Here is a 22,700-nt window from a genome sequence, read left to right as displayed (position 1 = left end):
AGCCAAAATAGGGCTTTATTATTTATTTACTTATTTATTTTGCTCAAAAACATAGAGAGGGAAGGAAATTTAGGCTGATGTGCAAATTCATAGTAAAACTAAAGACCACATAAGAGACATGTAAAAAGAAAATGAGGATGGATGTAAAGTTTCCATAATAAAACTAAGTCTCACATAAATACTTAAGAATTTCAGAAGTGAAGTGACAATGACCCCAAGGCAGGTGAGGCAGCGTAATAATTTTTTCTAAAACAAGCAACTGAGGAATGCTGAGTAGGAGGAAGTCTCTCCCAGGGAAGAGCACACTGCTTGGTTGTTCAATACCAAATGGTCAGTCCTAAAGACATACATACAAGTAACACATTACTGACTGAGGTTTACATTTAGGAATCTGTAGGTAAATACATTTTTGCATGTAATGACAATAAATAAATAGGACATGGCTTTAAAAAGAGGAGGGGGTATATGGTGCTCTCCAGGGGGAGAAGGGGTAAGGGCGAAATAATGTAATTATAATCTCAAGAAAATAAAATTTTAAAAGAAAACATTTCCGAAAAATAAGACAAGGAATAATCAATAAACAGAATCTTCTGGCTTACAGAAGATTCAAGCGGCAATGTCTAGGAGACAATTGGACAGAAGAAGCTCTTTCTTTCTTCACTATTAGCTTCACTAATGGCTTCACTATTGTGAAGGTCAAGAGAGGAAATTATTGATGTGTGAAAATTTGGGGTTCATCAATATCTGTACCATAGGTGAAAGAAAGACTAGCATTTATCCTGGTTAATGATCTTGGAAGGCCAATCTCTCCAAGTTCAGCAAGTTCCAACATTGCAAAGGCTCATGAAGTATATTTTTAGAAAATCATTAGCATTGGAGAGAACTCCTTAAAATCAGATTGGTTTTTGACCAAAGAAAATTGGTATCTGGTAGACCCATTGTTGTTAGAAGACAGTTACAATCTGCCACACAGCCAAGATGTGACCTATGAGCACAGTCATACTAAAACCAAAAACCACAGACAAAAAGTTCTAAGTATAAGAAGGAAGTGAAGGAAGGAGATGAAGTAAAGGTTCGATTCTAGCACATGTTGCTGGAGAATGTTTTTCTCTAGCACTGGTATGAGTTGGATATGAAGTGTTTTCCAAAAGGCTTTTATGTTCAAGGTGTGGTCTTCAGCTAGTCACGTCAATCACTGAGAGGTGATCATGTCATGAGAACCATCTAACCAGTGAATTGATCCGTCAATCCATTCCTAGCTGAATGGACTATTTTGAGGCGATAGGTAGGAATTAAGGTCTGACTGAAGACAGTTTCTGGAGCATGCTTTTGAAGAATGCATCTGAACTCATCCTGTCTTAGCTTTCTGGCTGCCATGAGATGAACAGTAAACGACATGAGACTCATAAACAACATGAGACTCAGACCCAAAGTAATGCAGCCAGTCAACTCTAGACCTCCAAACTCTAAGCCGAATACATAGTTTCCCTTTTATTTTCCTCAGGTAGTTTGTCAGAGCAATGAGAAACATGACTAACATGTACTATGCTTGTTTGGTGTGCTTGCTATAACAAATTACCACACATTTGGTGACTTGAGACAATCAAATTTATTTTCTCACAATTCTGAAGGTCAGAAATTCAAAATCAGTCTTACAAGGTTGAGAGCAAGATAAGGAGGGCCATGCTTCCTATAGGAGCTGGGGAGGATGGATGTAGGGACTCCATTCTTGTGTCAACCAGCTTCTGGTGAAGATTGGTGTTCCTTCACTTGATGCAGGATGTCTCCAAGTCCCTCTGCTTCATCTTGACATTACCTGCTCTTTGGGTGTCAGGCCCCATGACTTTCTTAGAAGGATGTTATGACGACATTTAGGGCCCACCATTATTTCGGACCTTCGGATTCTCAATCACACCTGCAAAGTCTTTGCCATATAAGATTAATATTCACAGGATCCAAAGCTCAGGACTTGTTATCTTTAGGGACGACTAGTCACTTTATACAGCATATTTAAACTCAAATGTTTGTTCCGTTTGAGTATCCACAGGAGGGAGATTGGTTCCAGAACCTTCACAAAGTACTAGAGTTCTCAAACACCCAAGTCTCTCAGACAGAAGAGCATGGTACTGCATATACCCTGCACAAATCTTGCTGAGCACTTGTAACACTCCAAATATTAAGCTATAGAATATTGCTACATGCATTGCTTTTATACAGACACATTTTGTAGAGCATTTTTAATGGCTGGATATGCAGGTGTGACACACAGAGAGAAGGATGACTAATACTCATGTACTGGATACGGATGTGCTACCTCTAGTAAAAACTTTAAGCTGTTCTAACAGAAGTCTTCCTTTCCTGCCATAAACAAGCTAGTGGAGGGGGAGAGACTCTGGGACAACACATCGTTCGGGGCTCAGCCATTCCAGGTGCCAGTCTTCTAGCCATTTCCAATCAGGCACCAGACAAGTGACTGAGCCATGTTGGGGGTGACAAACCCCAGGATGACATTTCTTCAGCTGATATTGGGTGAAACAGAACTTCCTAGGTAAGCATAGACTATGAATCAAGTCTAGAGAGTAAAAATGGTTCCAGACATTAAGTTTTGGGACAGTTGCTAAGTAACTATTTAGAAGTAGGTACCAAGAGATGGATTGCTGATATAACAAAAACCCTTAAAATGTGGAATTTGTTTGGGGGGATACATCTTGGTTAAAAAAAAATTGAAAGATCACCAAGAAAATAGTTAGATGAGATGGGAAATTTATGAAAGTAATTTTTGCTGGAAACTAAAAGTTGCAACCAACTTTTCAGAGTGACAGTCTGCCAACATTGCTTACCCCAGTCAGAAGGTCAGCAGAAGGCCATTTGCCTAAGAATTCCAGGTTTCATGCTCAAAGTGCCAACTTCCTTTAGCTGTGGGTTACAAAATGCTTCCAATAAAGTGAACTAGAAGAGGGACTGTTGTTTCTTGAAGAGACATCCACAGAAAACAATCCTGAACTATAATTTGCTGCTGTTGGAAAATAAAATAGTTCTGCACTTCTGCTTCTAGTCACTAATTCCCACAGCCAAAGAGCAAATCCAGAGCATGATTTTTAAAACATGATTTTTAAAACCGAGACAACAGGATTTAACGTTATTTAAAGCCTCAAAAAGATCTCATCGGATGCCTAGCAGACATTATTTGGAGAATCTTAGGCGGCAGCTCATGCCCTGTCTACTAGACAAACTTCACCAACACTTTTTCAGGCTACTCTGCCAGAGCAAGTGAATGCTCAGTCCAAGGAAATCCGTCCTGTGTTAAAACATGCAGGCGTGATATTTGACCATTAAAAATAATTTGTTACTTAAGACACCCACACTTTATATAAATTATAGCATCTCAAACTGAGATAGTTTGAAGTGGATAGAGGTAATTAAACAACTTCCTCCAAAAAGACACTGCAAACAGATGTTTAATATATAAAATAGTCACTTCTTACTTTAAAAAAAAATCATTAAAAGCATACAGACAAGACCCAAAGACACCATCAAGAATGTGAGAGATATTTATTAATCTGTTGGCTAGCCTGTGTATCCTTTGAGGCACTACGGGTCTTCTAGCTTGCAGAACATGCTAGTTCTGTTCCTGACTGACTAGTGTGTGTGGTGGACAGATAACCCAGAGCCAGACTAGAGGAGCCTGTCACCTGCCCCAGATAATGTGGTAAAATTCCGTATTTCAAGCCTGAGTCTCTTTTAAGAGTAATAGCATGAGACTGAGGATCTGGGAAGCGAAGGGGGAATATTTTACATGTGAAGGGGATGTTCCTTGCTGGGAAGTTAATCTATGATAATTTATAGTCTAAGAGAGTCCCAGGGACGATGCTTCTCAAGGTTCAATCAGTCTGGAATGCAGTAGAAGTGAGTTCAGACTAAGTTTAAGCCTAAACCTTATAAAGTCCTGTGGCTTCTGCTTTTGTGTTTTAGAATGCTTGGGTCGCCACATAAGAACTTTAGCTGCCTTGTTAAAAGACTATAAAGAGGACAGCCACATGGAGTGTGAGGGTAATTCCTGACATTACATGGAAGGGCAGGAAAAGGGAAGCAAGTGAGGGAGAAGGTACTTAGAAGAGACTGTCAAAGTAGAGGGCTACAGAGCCTAAGCATTTCCCATGGAAGGGTCAGTCATCTGGGAGCGGCAGCCTGCTCAAGCTCACAGGATTCTGAGGAAATGGTGGTTTCCAAGCACTAATGTTTTAAGCGATTTTGTTATACAGTAATAAATGACTCACTTATCATATGCAAACAATATTTTAGGTGTCAGACTGAATATACTACATAAATCAAAGAGAAAACTATAAACCATGGCAAGCTATAGATTTTTTTTGTTTTTTGTTTTTGTTTGTTTTTGTTGTTGTTTTTAGAGACAAGGTCTCTCTGTGTACCCTTGGCTGTCCTGGAACTCATTCTGTAGACCAGGCTGGCCTCGAACTCACAGAGATCCGCCTGCCTCTACCTCCCACTGTTGGGATTAAAGGCTTGTGCCACCACTGTCACCCAGGAAAACTACAGACTTTTAAATGGTTAATACCCTTAAGTTAAAAAGGACTCATTTTAAAATCTAAGAAAAAGTCTTCAAAGCGGAAATTTAGACAAAGGACTTGACCTATTTATTCACAGTAGAAAAGTAAAAATGACAGTGAAGCACACACAAAAAAATTATTATTATCCAAAGGACCATTCGTAATTAAATGCTTTTGGTGAAAATGTAAAATATCATCTGAGAATATTCTACATCTTAAAATTTTTTCTGAGATTAAATTCAAGTATAATGTTTAAAGTGCTGAGTCATGAAAAGCATAGTGCTGCGTGCGTGCGTGCGTGCATGTGAGTGCTACAGACACGCAAAAACCCAGACAGACTACCTGCTGTCCTTTTCAGTGTTAGGAGGAGTGAAGTAGTTACCAATATACTACCCAGCTCTAACCCCTGTGAGCTACAGTAACAAGCAGCTGGCAAGACACGCCCACTGGCAAAATATTATAAGAGTAACTACCCACTTTCTGATTAAAAAAAAAAAAAATTACAACTGATCCACAAGTTGAAGTTCACACCTGGTGCTGATACTGGGACCAAGAACACGTAAACAGGTCAGAGAGGCTAATCCAACTTCTAATATCTAATATTCGGTTATACCCACGAATTACTCCATCTTCCAGCCTTCACGGGAGAAGGCTCTTTTTGCAGTGTTATAGTGATCGGCGCAGAGCCCTAAACTGGTCCAGGTGCAGAGAATAGGAGACTGGGGAATGCTCAGTCCTCTGCCACGTCTCCCTCCTCCCAAGGCTCAAGGATCATTGTGCAAGAGAAGGTGGGAAGATTAAGAGTCAGAGGCAGTAGATGAGTACGCAGCAATAGTGTTTTTCAGGACACAACAGGCAAGTCGCACATATGAACACAGAGATTATGACAGCATGCACAAGGCTTCTGCCATCAAATCAGACCAAATCCCATCATAGAAGGCAGAGAAGCAGGAAGCCCCGCCGAGCTAAGGAGCAATTGGAAACTAGTACCTGCTGAGAGTCAGGCTTTCCTTAAGCCCGTGGTAGGTGACCACCTGCCCGCAGGAGCCCCCACATCCAAGAGCACACTAACAAGAGGGGTTTTAAAAAATACAAGAGTACATAGCATTGGGAACACAGGGAAGGAGGTGTAGATCTGAGAGGAATTAGGTGAGGGGCGAATATGATCAAAATAGATCATATGAAATTTCCAAAGAACTAATACAAGTGAAATAAATTTGATTCAAGTATGAAAAATAACGAATTTATGTACATAACAAAGACTGAAGGAACTAAAATTTTTATCATGGTAAGGGAATCGTAACTACTTTATTTAGCTTGTCTTTTAGTTTATTTTTATCTATTTATTTAGTTTTACAAGACAGGATTTCTCTGTGTAGCCCTGACTGTCCTGGAACTTAGACCAAACTGGCCTCAAACTCATAGAGATCCCCCTGCCTCTGCTTCCCAAGTGCTGGGACTAAAGGCGTGTGCCACCATCACCCAGTTTAGCTTGCTTTTTATGTTTTCCATTTTTCCAAACTTTTTTATGAGCATGTGTTACACCTTCACAGCAAGTAAAGAAAAACATTATTCAAATTACATTGCTTTAAGCTATTGATTAAGTAATTAAGATTAAGTTCCCAGCTAGAGTTATTTAACACAATTATATCTTTTGGAATTTCAGAGGAAATTTAGTGATGCTTTGACTCCATCAAAAGATGAAGAGATAGAGCTAGACACTTGGATGTCAAAAGCCAGCCGGAGTGCTCAGGGTAGGAGAAGCTTACTGAGGAGATGAAGGGGAAGCCTGCGGGAGAGGAGCAGAGAGCGGACAAACGTTCTTAGTAAACCTTAAACCTACACAAGTTTGAAACAAGGGGTCACAGGTGCTAGGTTTTGTAATGCAATAGGTTCATTTTAATTCTACTAAAATAATTTCTCAGGCTTTTACATGTCCTTTGTCATACACTAAATCAGATTAATTTGATGGTGAGCTTTTCTCTCAAAGGATTTTCTCCCTTAATTGATGAGTGCACACAGAGTAGAAACATATTTAGACACATTTCTACTTAGAACTATTTGAATAAAATTTGAATTTATTGGTATTTAATTGATTTAAAAAATATTTTGTTTTTTTCCTGTCTGAAGCTTTGTTGTGGGGGAGACACATCTACGGCACCTTTCCATTTCAAATCTCAGGAACCCAAACTAGCCTTCTTCCTTTTCGTCGTTAAAATATTTGCTTTGATACCTCATTGTATTGGAGAGAAAACCTATATTCCTCCTCCTTATTCTCTCAGGATTTACGAGTGAATGTCCCAACTTTACCTCGTGCAGAGATGAGGCTAACTTAAAAGCGCTTGGAAACCTGGGGGTTAGGTTTTCCTCCGATGAAAACAATACATTTTTCCTGTCTTCGTATGGCCTGTCTTCTTGATCATAAATTCTTGAATAACGTGGCATTCTGTCCTCTTCTGTTATCTGCAGGTTGTGAATAGGGGGAAGATCTAGTGACGGTGATGTTTCACCACTTCTATGAAAACCAAACTCTGGGGAACTTTGATTCAAAAGCTTCAAAACTGGTATTACCAGGCCTTCCTTTTCACCACTGTCCACATGCTAAAAAAACAAACAGAAAAACAGAGCAGCAGAGTAAACTTAATCATTATTCACTAGCGAGTATTTTTTCTTCTAATTTATTTTTATCTTATGTACATTACTGTTCTGCCTGCATATATATCTGTGTGGGATGTCAGATCCCCTGACACTGGAATTCCAGATGGCTGGGAGCTGTTACGTGGGTGCTGGGAATTAAACCCTGAGTCCTTTGGAAGAACAGCCAGTACTCTTAACCACTGAGCCATCTCTCCAGCCCTCACTAAGTGAGTATTTAAAGTCGATAAATCAAAATGCATTGTTATCTGTCCTTTATGTGCTACAGTTGATATTTGTAAGTTATTACACTTCTCAATAAGACGCTAAGAAATCTTATACTTAGATAGACCATTTTTCACTATGTGATAAGGCAGTGGTTTATGAAGCAGTGGCTTGCTTGCATATGTCTGGATTGCGTGTTAATTGGTTACATGTTAAAGAAATCTGAGAACCGATGTTTTACTGTCACACTATGCACCAATGTCATAAAACAAGGAAAACTTCAGTACCAAAATAACACAAGGGACAATATCACAACTACATCATAAAACAAAGGAAAATGTAATATAAAGAAAGGGAAAACCAAGGCTAGCTTCTTAAACTAAATGCTGTCAATGTCATACAAGCCTCTAACTTGCTTCCCCAACTCCCTTCCTTGACTTGGAGGAAACAGTACATGTTGATTCCTCAACTGACATTTGGGAGTCACTGAACCTTGATGGAAATAATTAAGTAGCATCAAAAAGTAGAGACGGGGCTTTTATTCTTTACTGGTTTACACGGAGAGTATTCTTTAATAGAATGAAAACTTAAGTTAATCCCATGTTTTACTGACTTCTATTATGAAATGTCTACTGTTAGTGCATGGCCAATGGTCACATCATAGTAACCGATTCTGGTGAAAGTAAAAACATGGTTAGGCCATCTGCTTCTCAGATCTTAGGTCAAGTTTCATGGATTTCTTCTTTTCTTCCTTATACTGTTAACCCCTCTTCCTTGCTATGTACTGTAAATTGTTACTGTTTTGTGCTCGTTTGTTTCCATAGAGTAATTTAACTTAAAAATTTTCTAACAGTATTGATTCTGTCATAACAAAAATAACTGAGTAACTTTAAGGATGTTTTTTAATTTTTACCTGCACCTATTCTTCTACTTATAAATATTCCATCACTTCATAGAATAATGACTATTATAAATTCTCTTTGGGATGTCTCAGTGGTTAAGAGCACTGGCTGCTTTTGCACAGGACCCAGGTTCGATACCCAGCACCCACATGGTGGCCACAACCATCTATAACTCCAGTTCCAAAAGAGAGCCAGTGCCTTCTTCAGACATCTGTGGGAACTATGCATGAATAGGCCTAGGACATGTAGTCAAACCACAAAATTAAATACATCTTTTTAATTAAAAAAAGAAATTATCTAGTTAACAAAATGCAACTAATAAGAAAAATAAAATAAAAAAAAAGAAATTATCTTACCTCTCTTGGAAAAAGTTCAGATTTTCTGTGATAGGTATCTGTTTAAAATAATAAATACTCTGTTTTATTTAAATAACATTGCAATTCTTACATGTATGTTCACTAATAAGCTACGATTATAATTTTTCTCCCTTCAAATAAAGGGAACTTAAAAGTAGGTATTCAAGCATGAACACTACCTTAGTAAAAACATGCTGACAAGTCTCTGGGAAGATAAGGGGAGCAGATGAGAAATAAGAAGATGGAATGGGGCATGTAGGAATTGGTGTGTAGCTTTTATAGTATTCCCAAACTCCCTGGAACATTTTACATTCCATCAACAATCCCACTATTTTTGCATTGTTTTTCTCCTTTTATCTTCTCTTTTCCCCCTGTGGCAGCCTTTATTGCCATAAACTGACCTCTTACTATAAATGTGCCTTTCAGCATTGCTTTTGCTTCACTGAATGTATCTTGGGTGTCTTCTAATTTTTCTTTGCACTTATTCTGTGGTTTACTGTAGAGGTGACCTTCATTCACATGGAGGGATCAGGAGCCCCACAAGGAGACCAACAAAACTAAAAGATCTGAGCCTAGGGGGTCCTGCAAACACTGATGCACCAAAGGAAGACCATGCATGGAGAGGGCCTAGACCCCCTGCTCATATGTGGCTGATTGGCAGCTCAGTCTCCATATGGGTATCTGAGTAAGGGGATCAGGGCCTGCCTCTCTCATGACCTGAGTTGACTGCTCTCTGATCACTCACCCCTGATGATACAGCCTTGCCAGGCCACGGGGGAAGAGGATCCAGGCTGTCCTGATGAGACTTAACAAGCTATGGACAGATGGCAATAGTGGAGAACTCTACCTTTCACTGGACTAGGGGAAGGAGATGGGAGGAAAAGGGAGGGAGGATGGGACTGGAGGAGTTAAAGGAGGGGGCTTCAATCAGGATATACGATAAATAAATTGTGAAGAAAAAAATAAAAGAAAAAATGAAAATTTAAATTCCTACATATTGAGAATTTTTCATTTTTTTATGCTATCAGTTCTAAGTTCATTCCATTGTAACTGGAAGAGATATTCAGTATCATGTAAACTACTGTGAATTTGTTGGCTTTTTAGTGATCTCTATTTTGAAGATTATTCTATGTACTCCTGTTGTGTAGAATCTTGTACTAGCATCCATTTGGCCTATAATTAGGCCAATTTTGTCTATAGTGCTATGTAATTCTGTTTTGGTGGAGGCTGTTTTGTGTTACTTTATTTTTGAGACAGGGTCTTGTTTTGTAGCCCAAATTGGCTTCAAACTCCTGATTCCTCTTGCCTTATCCACTCAAGTGACTATATTACAGGCATACACCACCATGCCTGGTACATTTTTTTTTATCTTAACATGTCTCAAGTACCTGGAGAATGCTGTTTTAGGATGTCCTGAAAAAAATAAAAATATTGGCTCATGATCTTATTCTTTCTTGACCTCCACAGCAGCTGTCTTATGTATTCCTATCAGCTAAAATAGAGTAGGTTTTGCTCACTCAGCATTTCGAGCCTATCAGTTTCTGGATTTCTTGTAAAAGGATATTTTGTGGGAATGGAAGTATCTGTAGACGACCAAAAAGGTTTCAGAACTTATGTCTTGATGGCATTCCTCCCTCATTTTGTTTTTCCTAGCTGTGATGTCTCAGATATAAAATAAGTTATAGCACATCATTTTACAGATGTGTTGCAGAAGATATTATGTAAATAGAAATATGATTAATATTTACTCTATAGGGTCAAACTGACTGAGCTCAGAGTCAACTCTTATCAGTTAATGGCTGTGAGCTCTAATTAACTGGTTATTTAATCAATTCTTAGTTTACTTATCTGTGAAAACATGGACATAATTATGTATGTGCTAGAACCCTGAAGGTCTCACAAATACCAAAGAAGAATCAAGTCATTAGATGGCCCATTGGATATGTTAAAAAATGGAATACCCTCTGGAGAGTTGAAAAACAGAATACAAAAAGGACAGAGAGAGAGTGAAAGAGAGAGAGAACTATCCCTTCTTCCCAGTGTGTGATACTGAAGCGGGAACCTGTGATTATATTATACTTAAGGCATGAGAGTTAGGGCTCTGGAGGGAGAGCAGTGGAGTGCTTGCTGAGCATAATTGAGGGCCTGGCTTTGATCTCTAGCAACCAGACAGTGAAAGCAGCACCAAAAAGAAGCTTATGCTTTTCATGTAGAGTAGTTGAAGATGCAACAGCTCTACTACACTAATTTAGTACAGTGAAGAAATATGAGTCCATGCACATCTGTGTAAATGGCTGATATGGCTGGGGAAATGGAAATAGCATGAAAAGATGATTAAGTTGAAGCAAAAAAACCTTGCAACAATAAATTATATTACGTACTTGAATTAAAGACTTTAAATTACATACTTGAATTAAAGACTTTAACCATGTGTTTAAAGTACAGTGGTATACTTCAACTTGCTTTTTAAGTGAAGTCGAGAGAAATATTTAGGAGACTGTGTGAACACCATTTTTCATTAATTAAATTTCCTACTGATAAGTAATTAATAATAACAAGTAATTGATTAATAATGATACAAATTGAGTTTCCTCCACCACAATTTCTCTCTGCCTGTCTCTTTCTCTGTCTCTCTGTGTCTCTTTCTCCTCTATTTCACACACATACAAACACACACACACAAACACACATCCTGGCCTCAATAGTTCTATAGTTCAAAGTGCTTAACAAAAATGTCTTTATAAATATCACAGTTAAAATTGAACTTTTTCTGTCTTTAAAGAACAAAGAACCATTATGTTTTTAACTCCTCAGGCTGGAGAAATGACTCACTAGTACCATCCCTGGCTGCTCTTGAAGAGGGCCCAGATTTGGTTCCCAGCACCCATGTAGCAGCTCACAACCACCTCTAACTCTCTTCCTGGGGAAAGTGATGCTCTCTGATGGCATCCGAGTGCATTAGAAACATACTTGATACACAGACACGCAGGCAGAACACCCATACACATAGAATAAGTAACTATTTTAAAATTGAAGAAGCTCTTAATAATTTGAGGCTATTACAAAATACAAATGTTATTGGTACAATAATAAAATATTTGATCTATGACAAAAATGAAATTCATTTAAAGTAAGTAAGTAACTTTTATGATATACCATGTTGCTTTAGTTATCTTAATAAACATTAAAGTTAACTTGATTTTTACCATAGGTCACACTCTTAGGCTCTTCTTCCAATGGGTGAGTCTTTGATTCTGGTACTTCCTAGACACACACAGGAAGAGAGAAAGAAAGAAAACATGTTGGGCAAAATACCTAAAGCACTAAAATATTTTTTCTGCTTTTATAATTTTTTACAGAGGACAAAGAGGGAGTTGGTGATAAAAATAATCTACAGAGCATGGATTCAAGAGGAGTTGTGACGGCACACACCTTTAATCACAACACTGCGGAAGCAGAGGCAGAGGCAGGCGAATTTTTGTGAGTTCAAGGCCAGCCTGGTCTACAGAGCGAGTCCAGGACAGCCAGAGCTATTACACAAGGTTGTCAGGAACATTAGGACAAGAAACAATGCAGTAGGGAAAACCCAACAAGAGTTCAAGATTGAAAACCATCACACGCTTTTTATTGGAATGTAAGATGACAAAGCAGGAAGAATTTGGCCATTTTTCAAACCTTGAAACTGGGAATTACCATATGACCTGGTTTCTGTTCCTGGGCATTCATGCAGGAAAAATTTTAAAAACATTTGTCCACACAAAAACATATACAAGAAAGCCAACTAGGTTGTCCATACCTGTGATCTCAGCACATGGGAGGGTAAGGCAGAGTCTAAGTTGTCAGCAAGTTTAAGACTATCCTATTTAGTGAGGTCCCATCTCAAGAAAAACAAAAGTTTGCTCATGAGTGCTCACTGTATCTCAGTAGTGTAAATGAACTAAATGTTCATCAGCAGAACACAGAAACAAATATAGTACATCCATACGCTAGAGATGTATGTAGAAACAGTGAAGTTTCTTTCTATATATATGCATATATGTTTCTGATATATGCTACAACTGGAAAACATTATGGGAAGAGAGGGAAAAAAGTAAGCCTCAAAGGGCCACATCTTTATATATAATTCCACTTTTAGAAAATGTCTGGGCATGAACTCAGGGGCTGGCTCTTTAAACACCTCCCACTGAGGAGCGGGGGATGCCTTACCAGGCCACAAAGGAGGACACTGCAGCCAGTCCTGATGAGACCTGAGAGGCTAGGGTCAGATGGAAGGGGAGGAGGACCTCCCCTATCAGTGGACTTGGGGAGGGGCATGAGAGGAGATGAAGGAGGGAGGATGGCATTGGAAGGGGATGGGGAATGGGACTACAGCTGGGATACAAAATGAATAGAGTGTAATTAATAAAAATAAAGTTAAATTTAAAAAAAGAAAGTGTCTGGGGTAGGCAAACGTACACAGAAGTAAACAGATCAGCTGTTGCAGAGGGCTAGACGGCAATGGGAGAACTGAGAGAGTAGTGACCCAGTGCGGGCTACCCCTGTTTAAACAGTGAGAGTGTCTTACAGTTGATCGTGGTGACGGATAGGCAACTTGGTGGACAGGCTGAACGAACGCCACTGAAATGCTGACTTCAAGTTGGCCAATTAATTGAACCTTATAAATCATGAATAAACACTGAACGGTACATGTTAATGTAGAAAAGAATATGAACTGCGAATAGTATTTTATTTCATGGAATCAGCAATTATCTGATAAAACCTTTTTAATTCTCAATGCATGTTTCCACTAAACATACATACTGCATACTACATATGAAAGAATACATTTTTGCAATTACCCTAAGGTTACCTGTGGTTCTTTGTTTGCTGCTTTTGGATTAATAAGGTTCTTTAAATACTGAGATTTTTCTATCCATGTACGCAGACTTTTATATTCATGTTTCATTTTTTCCAACCTAAACAAAGTAATCAGCTAGAGATGAAAAAAAAAAACGCAAGTGACAGAAGAATCTGTATGGTAAAATTCTCATAAAAACAATGCAATGTAAATATCTGTTTACATAAGGTTCCAAAAGTGACAAACTGTCAATATATTATCTAAGGATATAGTTTAAAAGTGATTAAAACAAAAATAAGGTTCATATATTGGTAAATGGCCATGCATTGTTTGAGCTCACGGAGAACATGTTAGTGGCAAGTCTGTGGACGACAGTGGCTACAGAAGTTCCTGCAGAAAGTAATAGAACACAAGAAGCAACCAAAAGTCTGATGGACAGCCTGTATAGCAAAACTTATAGCAAAGTATTTAAAACTCCCCCTAAACAAACAAACAAACAAACAAAAATCAGTACTGAGGATGTCCATATTTAAGAATTCAGGAGACGCTGTTTTAACCGCAAAATTTCTTAGCTACTTTCCTTCTCACAAGTCTGAATCTAGAACTCGTGTCTTTGTCCCCGAGGATGGCCACGAGCCTTGTCCTGGCTGATGGGACAGAATTATGGGGACACAGACGTAAGCGTGAGTAGTACTTGCACAGTGGTGCGTGCCCTCCTACAATGCTCCTCCAGTCAAATACAGAACGGCATTCTGGAATGAAGCCAGGACAGCCTACCCGAAGCCCTGTGGAACACTCAGGTCCTAGCTCATAGCTGGCACCAACTGGCAAACGGATGGGCAAAGACTTCTTGCAGTTTATCTATTTCTCTCTTTTTCAGATTATTATTTTCATTATTATTGTTATTATTAATTACAATTTATTCACTTTGTATCCCAGCTGTAGCCCCCTCCCTCATCTCTTCCCCATCCCACCCTCCCTTCCCCTTCTCCCCCTGTATCCCTCCCCTAGTCCACTGATAGGAGAGGTCCTTCTCCCCTTCTTTCTGACCCTAGCCTATCAGGTCTCATCAGGACTATTGGGATTTTCTTTCTCTGTGGCCTAGTAAAGCCACCTCACCAGAGAGAGGTGATCAAAAGGCAGACATCCAAGTTCATGCCCCTGCTCCCCTTACTAGGAAACCCACATGGAGACTAAGCTTGCTCATGAACTACATCTGAGCAGAGGGTCTAGGTCCTCTCAATGCACTCTCCTTGGTTGATTCATCAGTCTCCACAGATCCACCTGGGCCCAGATTTTTGGTTCTGTTGTTCTCTTTGTGGAGCTCCTGTCCCCTCCAGGTCTTTCTGTCCCCCCTTCTTCCATAAGATTCCCTGCACTTTGCCCAAAGTTTGCCTATGAATCTCAGCCTCTGCTTCGATACCCTGCTGGGTAGAGTCTTTTAGAGCCCCTCTGTGGTAGGCTCCTGTCCTGTTCCCTGTCTTCTCCCGCTTCTGATATCTATCCTATTTTTCCCTTCCGAATGAGGATTAAGTCTCTTCCCTAGGGTTCTCCTTGTTGTTTAGCTTCTTTAGGTCTGTAAATTTTAATATGTTTGTCCTATATTATATGTCTAATATCTACTTATAAGTGAGTATATACCATGTGTGTCCTTCTGCTTCTGGGATACCTCACTCAGGATGACCTTTTCTAGTTCCCACCATTTGCCTGCAAATTTCATGATTTCTTTGTTTTTAATAGCTGAGTAGTATTCTATTGTGTAAATGTACCACAGTTCCTTTATCCATTCTTTCATAGAAGGACATCTAGGTTGTTTCTAGGTTCTGGCTATTATGAATAATGCTGCTACAAACATAGATGAGCAAATGTCCTTGTTGTATTGTTGAGCATTTTTCAAATATATGCCTAGAAGTGGTATAGCTGGGTCTTGACGTAGCACTATTCCTAATTATCTGAGAAAGCACCAGACTGATTTCCAAAGTGGCTGTACAAGTTTACATTCCCACCAGCAATAGAGGAGGGTTCTCCTTTCTCCACATTCTCTCCAGCATGTGTTGTCACTTGAGTTTTTGATCTTAGCCATTCTGATGGGTGTGAAGTAGAATCTCAGGATCATTTTGATTTGCATCTCCCTGATGACTAAGGACCTTGACCATTTCTTTAAGTGTTTCTCTGCCATTCGATATTCCTCTATTGAGAATTCTCTATTTAGCTCTGTTCCCCGATTTTTAAATTGGATTACTTGGTTTGTTGGTATTTAACTTCTTGAGTTCTTTGTATAGTTTGGATATTAGCCCTCTGTCAGACGTAGGGTTGGTGATGATCTTTTTCCAGTCTGTGCCAGTGTAATTTTTTTTCACTTTTTCTCGTGTGTGTGTGTGTGTATGTACATACATATGTTAAATATTAGATCCTCTTGCATATAGTTTTACTGGGTGCAAGACACTGTATTTGGAAATTTGTGGAATAAATTTGAGGCTCCTGGGATTACTTTCCTCTAGAAAAGGCATGCACTTTTACATCTGGCAGCCAACTGTTACTTCTAATGCCAGATTGGGGACCAGTGGAGGCAAGTAGGGCAGCCGGGGCATGGCATTGAAAGACACAGTCTGTCACAGTTGTTGATCCAGGGAGAAGTCCAGGTGTTTGTGAAGCTCATCACCCTTGGATACACTGCGCTCTGGCTTTTGTTTCTTTGTGACTCTATATCCATCTTAGCTCTGCTCAGCTTTTACTACCTTGGCCACCATCAAGTCCCTTGAAAATATGGCACTGAACAATGGGCTCAACATGTCTGGACCTCTTTATTTCCTGTATCAGCAAATACTCACTGCTTTTAGAACACTGCTTTCAAACAAAATTTCAAAATATATTTCATCCAGACTTTGCTGTTGTTGTACAAAATGATGGTCTGTAATAATCTAGGAGAATATATGTAGAATTGAGTATGTGCACAATTAGTTTTCCACCTTCATAAAGTCTCTAATGTGAGCTGCATAACCAAAGAACACATCCTGTCCTCTAATCTGACATTCTGTCTGTTTAACAAACACTCATTGAACATCTACCATTTGTCAGGTGCTCCCTAAGCACCAAACACACAGCGGGATGGTTTAAGAGCCATGCTGTCTTTTCTCAAAGAAAGTAAGAATCTAATAGTTAGACACTGAAAAGGGTAAACAAATACACATTAAATTATAAATCATGAAATGGCTTTAGCCAGTGTCATGATCCTGGACATCTTAGCCTCCAGAATTGGGTGAAATAAATGCCTACAGATTGAGGCACAATGCCTGTGGTATTTTACAGAGGTCTGGACTACCTAACACAGAGATTAGTATAACACAAGGAGTTAGAACCCACAGCTGAGAATTTGGGCAAAGCAAAAGGAACTATACAAATGAATGGAAATTCCGTAACTGAGAAAGAAAAGAAACTCACGTTTGAATTAGCTCAACAGCAGATTAAAAGGAAAGAGCAAGCCAATGAAGTAGAACATTAGTGAGAAGGGAATACCCCGACTGACAGAGAGACGATGGTGAGGAAAAATAGCACTACAGACTACAGAACAGACGAGTGAAGGAAGCAACTTGCTTTCTTTCTCATGAATGAGTTTCCACCTCTTTTCTTGCTGTAATAAAGCACCTAATTTGCTGAGAAACAGGAACACATGAAACAGTATCACAGTGCGTATTCGTAGGCAAGCTGAAAGCCCATGGCTCAACAGAAGGAACTGGAATGATATAAACCCACATGCAAATAAAGGAAACCTGTACTTTTTACCTTTCCCGGGGCTTCTCAGTAAGTTTTTCAAGTTGCACCACAGATGCCTGGTTGGTGTCAGCAGCCCCGATGGTAACATTAAATTCTGGGGATAGGAATGCTGGGTATTCTATTCGTTGTGGAGTAATAACATTTCTGAAAAATAGTGATAGCGTTAAATAGCAAGCACTGTGGAAAAGCGCAGCCCTAAAATCAGTGTGATAACTGCTGTTTTCACTGCTCCTCCTCTTGCCACCCGCCACCGTGAACCATCAACAAGACAGAGCTAAGGAAGAAGGCCAGAGTCAGGATCCTGAGAGAAGTGCTTTCTTGGTTACTCGTCCTATCAAGATCATGGGCAGTAGGGATGGATAAGGGGGACAGCCAAAGAAAGGAGAAATGGAAAGTCCTTGAGCCCAGGTCATTTAGTAACCATTTATAGCCAAATCTGCCTTCAGAGACTCTCATTCTTTCAAATAGCTAATTCTAGGAACTAGCTTTTGTACCAGGCACTGTATTCATAGGTCTGTTTAGACTGTCTTATTCTACCTTCACAGCAAGCCCACAGGATAAGAATTATTGAATCCTTTTCTGAAGAGAAACAGGAGTGGATGAGGGGAGGGGTGAGGGACTAGGACAGGAGGAGGAAGGAGGAGAAACTACATTCAGGATGTAATATAGGAAAGAATAACAATTTTTTATTGAATCCACTTGTCATACAAGAAAGCCAGGAATGGGGCTGGAGAGATGGCTCAGAGGTTGAGAGCACTGGCTGCTCTTCCAAGGGACCCAGGTTCAGTTTCTGGCACCCACATGGCAGCTCACAACTGTCTGCAACTCCAAGATCTGACACCCACCCTCACACAGGCGTGCAAGCAAAGCACCTATGCACAAGGAAATATTTTTTTTTAAAAAAAAGAAAGAAAGCCAGGAATAATTAGATCAAGTCCCCTTACACATCTAAAAGCTAGAAAGTGTCTTTTTGGTTGGTCTTTGTTATATACAGTGGTGAGCACCTTAATCTCTGTGTCCCTTGGGCAGGGCCCTTCACCGCCAGCAAACAGTGACCTGCCTGTCTCTGTCTCTCAAAGCTGAGGGCTATAGGTTGCCCATAGCCATGACTGGCTTCTTACATGGATGCCGGGAACCTGAATGTAACTTGCAGAGCATCTCCTCAGCCCAGCTAACATTTTTTAACACAGTTTTTTTTATTTTTTATTTATTTATTTTTTTTAACAGCCAGGTTTGCAGTAACAGTTGGAGTGGTGTGGCGTAGGCTAACACTACTGTCCTACAGAGCAGGAATTGGCAACCGCGAGGCATGTGAATCTTAGGAGCCGTCCTCTGTGTTCCACAGGAAGGACTCTTGCTGGCTAATTCCCTCATTAAACCACTTCTTCGTTCACAAAGAAGGCACCCCTCATCGACACACCTTATCTCTTTTCTCCAGGGGGACACCAAGAAACTCTCCCATCTTTTTTGCTTGCATGCTCTTCACAGGGTCTTATGTGACTCCACGATCTCCCCACCTTCTTGCCTCTGTCTCCAGAGTGTTGGGGTTCCAGGCATGAGCCATCATACCCGGCTCTTTCTCTCACCTTACTAAGCAAAGGAATTCAGAGCTCCCCTTACCTGAGGGTTTGGCCAATCTCAGATACATCTCAGGGTTTCTTAAGATAACCTGATATGCTCCATCACAATTTTAAGGGCCACTTAATCTTAATATAGTAGTGAAACTTACGTGAGGGGATCTGTTCTTTCAGGAGGAGGTGTAATATTCATAAACATAGATGGTTCAATGACTTTTTGAAGAGGTTTTAACTGAATAAAAATGTAAGTACATTTAGTTATAACTCACCATAATAGGATAAACACCCTCAAGCCCCAAAGGCAGATACGGTTCTTAAGTGATGTAAAGCAGGGCGGAAGGGGAGGAAAGAAGATGAGGAAGAAGACAGGAACTTAATTTGTCAGGTACTAAACATTTAACAAGCATTATATGCCTTTACGTTTCTCTAACCCTTTTGATAAAACTATGAGGTAAGTGTGCATATTTTACAGATCACATTGAAGATTGGTGATTCATTCAAAGTTACCAAATAGTATGAAACACAGGGCATGAGTGTGCAACCTGGGGCATGAGTGTAGAGTTTTTTGCCTCTTATCTGGAGGTCTTTTCACATCCCCACAGTAGGTGAGGAAGGGAGTAGATCACTGAAGGGCTCATGGTCAAGTTGTGTTTTTATTGGACAGCCAGGTGTTTGTTTTTTTTCCCCTATATAGTTTTATGTGAAAATAAGTTATTGCTATCCCTGTGCGTGCACACATATGTCTCATCTGTGTCTGAAGGTGCATGCTCATGTGTATGTACACGTGTAGCCCAGAGGACAAGCTCGGGTGTCATCACTCGCAGTCCCTCGCCGGCCTGGAGCCCATCAAGTAGGCTATGCTGGCTGCCAGGCAAGCCCCAGGGATCTTGTGCTCTCCACCTCGCCAGTGCTGGGATTACAAAGCTGAAAGTGACCTTCTCTTCAAGAATAGTTCCTGGTACATGTGATGCTTAGATCTGGACACAAACCTGCCTCTACAGTCGATACTCATAAGCTATGACTGCTAAGTGTAGCTTACGGAGGCAATGACAGCGGGAACTGTAACAAGGCGTAATTCTTCACAAGAAAAGAACAGAAGCGCTAGAGACATAGCTCAGTCAGCAAAGTGCTCTCCACTCATGAGTTGAATGCCAAACACTTAGCATAAAAAGGCGGGCATAGCAGAGTGGGCTTGTAAACCTAGTGCAGGGGAGAAAGCGGCAGGAGGGTCTCTGGGTTGTTCTAGTTGGTAAGCCCCAGGTCCCAGTGAGAGACTCTGTCTCGAAAACCAAGTATATGACTCCTCAGGCATGACCTTCCAAGTCCACCTCCAGCCTCCGCACATACGTGCACACACAGAGAGCAAAAGGAGCGGGCATGTCAGTGCGCCAGTGTGGCACTCTCAGCACACGCCAGCCCGAGGTAGGGGCCTCACGAGTGGGAAGTGACCCTGGGCTCCACAGATCTATCTAGAAAGCCTCTATTTCTAAAAGCCACGCACTGGGCACGTAAATCAATGGCAGAGAATCTGCCCACTGTGCCCAGGGCTCTGTGTTAGCACCCAGCATTACAATACGCAAATAAATAAGTAAACAAATGGCAAAAACAGTAAAATGGGATAAAAAAGGAAGGGCTTGCTCTTTGTGGCTGTCATCTGTACACTTGTTTCAAAATGTATGAACAATCGTATCACACTGTAGACAAAGATGTAAACATAATATAGGAAATTTTTCAACACAGCAGTAGACTTATTTAGTAAGATTGATCTCCTTACTCTCAATTACTAATTACAATTTGCCCGAAGATTATTAATCACAACTCTGAAATGAAAGGTCTCCTCTACAGCAGTAGCATTAATGGGGCCAGGTTAGCACATGCCTGGTTCTGATGACCCAGGGAGACCAAGAGTTCTGTCAAGCACTGGGTGACAGTGTTTTTGTACATTGGTATGCTTTCTCTAGAATAAATCTTCCTTTAGTCTGAATGCAGGGATCGCAGGCCTGTGTGTCTATGATCAATGACTGCAATTTTGTTGAGTATTTCTAAATGTAAAATTCCATACTCAATTAAGTACCGAAGAAAGCATTGCTTTTAATAATGTGAGTGTGTAGAGACAATTAAAAAAGGAAGTTGTATAATAAAGACGGTTTGAATAAAACATCATTTTAAATGTATGATAAAACACATGGTGAAGTGAAGAAAAGCCCTTATAGGTCAAGATCAGAATGTAAAGCAGCATTTCTTTTTAAATGATTGTTTTGTAAACACATATTTATGTTTTAAGGAGATGCATGAGCCAGGGCATATATGCAGAGGTCAGAGGGCAACCTGTGGCAGAAGCTCTCTCCTTCCACTATGTGGGATCTTGAGATTGAAGCCAGGTCATCAGGCCAAGTAAACACTGCCTTCTGCCACATCCCATTCCTAAAAACGCTTACTTTTAAAAGTTGTCCAACTGGGGAAAAAATAGAGGCTCAAAAGAGAATGACTTGATTAACAAGCTCAAACAGAATACAGTTTTTAAAAGAAGGGAACTAACCTGATGTGAAAATCCATAACCAAAGTTTCCATAGGAGAACATAAATTCCACTTCTACCCTGCAGATAACCTAAATGCAGTGAATTTACCATTTGATTAGAAGGATGTTAGTGAAGTGACAGAAAGTGATAATGTCATAAATCTGTACATTTAGAAAAGCCCAGAATGAATCTTCGTTAAAACAGCAGCAAACCTTTGTTTACGCAAAGAACTCCAAAAGAGGGTTCTGCTCAAATCCCAGAAAGTTATAAACCTTTCACCTTAAAATTAAACAATGCTGATGGTCAAATATACAAAATTTTAACTCACAGTTATTGCTAAGATTACACTAAGATTTTGACACATATACATACGTATTTTATATATGCATAAACTTCAAATTATTTACTCACACACTCCAAATCAAATTGTGTTTGAGACGAGCAATCCCACCTCTCAACCTCAGGTTGGCCAGGCATGAAGGAAAACAGAGCCCCACACTCAGTGACTCTATGTTCCTTGACCCTGTTCTGGCCATGAGATAGAGACAGCAGGGATTTCTTGGATTGCTCAGTTAATCAAATCACTAATGTTTAAGCATGTTCAGAATTAGGAAGTGCAAACACCTCTTCAGAGACCCCCCAGCGAGGCTGGAGAAAGAAGCCATGCATAGATGCATATACATAACAATTAAAGAAAAAAAGGCTATGAATTTGAGAGAAAGAGAGAGCAGGGGGAGCATGAGAGAGGCTGGAGGGAGAAAATGGAAGGGAGAATAACATTGTATTGTAAATTCAAAGTTGTTATAAAAACAAAATTCAATTGAGTCTGGAAAATGATATCAAATTTTATATAAAATAAGTAAAGGATTTATGAGCAAATACTGTAATTTTTCTAATTCACATATTTATACTAATTCAAATAGCTATGGTTAAGTTAATTAAAAATAAAGATTTAAGCTATAAACCATCAGAGTAAATTCTATATAGTGCTAAAATACCGCACATGCATAAATCTTAGGAAGGTTTATAAAGCTCTTACACTGTTTCTATGCATCATTTGCAATACTTCGGTAAAGCAGCCTTTCTAGAAAAAAAAAATTCTTAAATGGATTATTCATGTATGTAACTGCAGTTTATCAAAAGCATGTTATAATACAAAATGAGGTAGTCATTTTGAAAATATGCATGAATTCAATAGCTAAAATACAAGTACAATATAATTTTAACTAAATTAAAATACAAATATAATGAATGTTCAGTAAAAGAAAAGTCCAGGTGTGAATGACAGAACTAAATGTAGATATTAGC

The 22,700-nt window shown here is 39.6% G+C and overlaps 1 protein-coding gene across 1 annotated transcript in view; it reads right to left on the bottom strand.

Annotated features, from left to right (window-relative positions):
* Window positions 1-6,612: 6,612 nt before the first annotated feature.
* Window positions 6,613-22,700, bottom strand: part of LOC129683885 (cation channel sperm-associated targeting subunit tau-like) — a 31,994-nt gene continuing 15,906 nt past the window's right edge. The window contains exons 6-14 of the mRNA XM_055616878.1: window positions 22,432-22,476; window positions 21,413-21,481; window positions 19,026-19,105; window positions 17,306-17,440; window positions 13,535-13,640; window positions 11,892-11,949; window positions 8,686-8,723; window positions 7,140-7,169; window positions 6,613-7,031 (exon numbers count right to left, since the gene is read on the bottom strand). Of these exons, the coding sequence (XP_055472853.1) occupies window positions 6,759-7,031; window positions 7,140-7,169; window positions 8,686-8,723; window positions 11,892-11,949; window positions 13,535-13,640; window positions 17,306-17,440; window positions 19,026-19,105; window positions 21,413-21,481; window positions 22,432-22,476 (834 nt within the window). The 3' untranslated portion in view covers window positions 6,613-6,758. The remainder of the gene's footprint in view (window positions 7,032-7,139; window positions 7,170-8,685; window positions 8,724-11,891; window positions 11,950-13,534; window positions 13,641-17,305; window positions 17,441-19,025; window positions 19,106-21,412; window positions 21,482-22,431; window positions 22,477-22,700) is intronic.

The sequence above is a fragment of the Psammomys obesus genome, unplaced genomic scaffold (genome assembly GCF_907164565.1).
Source record: "Psammomys obesus unplaced genomic scaffold, mPsaObe1.curated_primary_1811, whole genome shotgun sequence".
Taxonomy (NCBI): Eukaryota; Metazoa; Chordata; class Mammalia; order Rodentia; family Muridae; genus Psammomys; species Psammomys obesus.
Note: the sequence above shows the minus strand (reverse complement) of the source record. Positions and strands in the feature narration are given on the sequence as shown.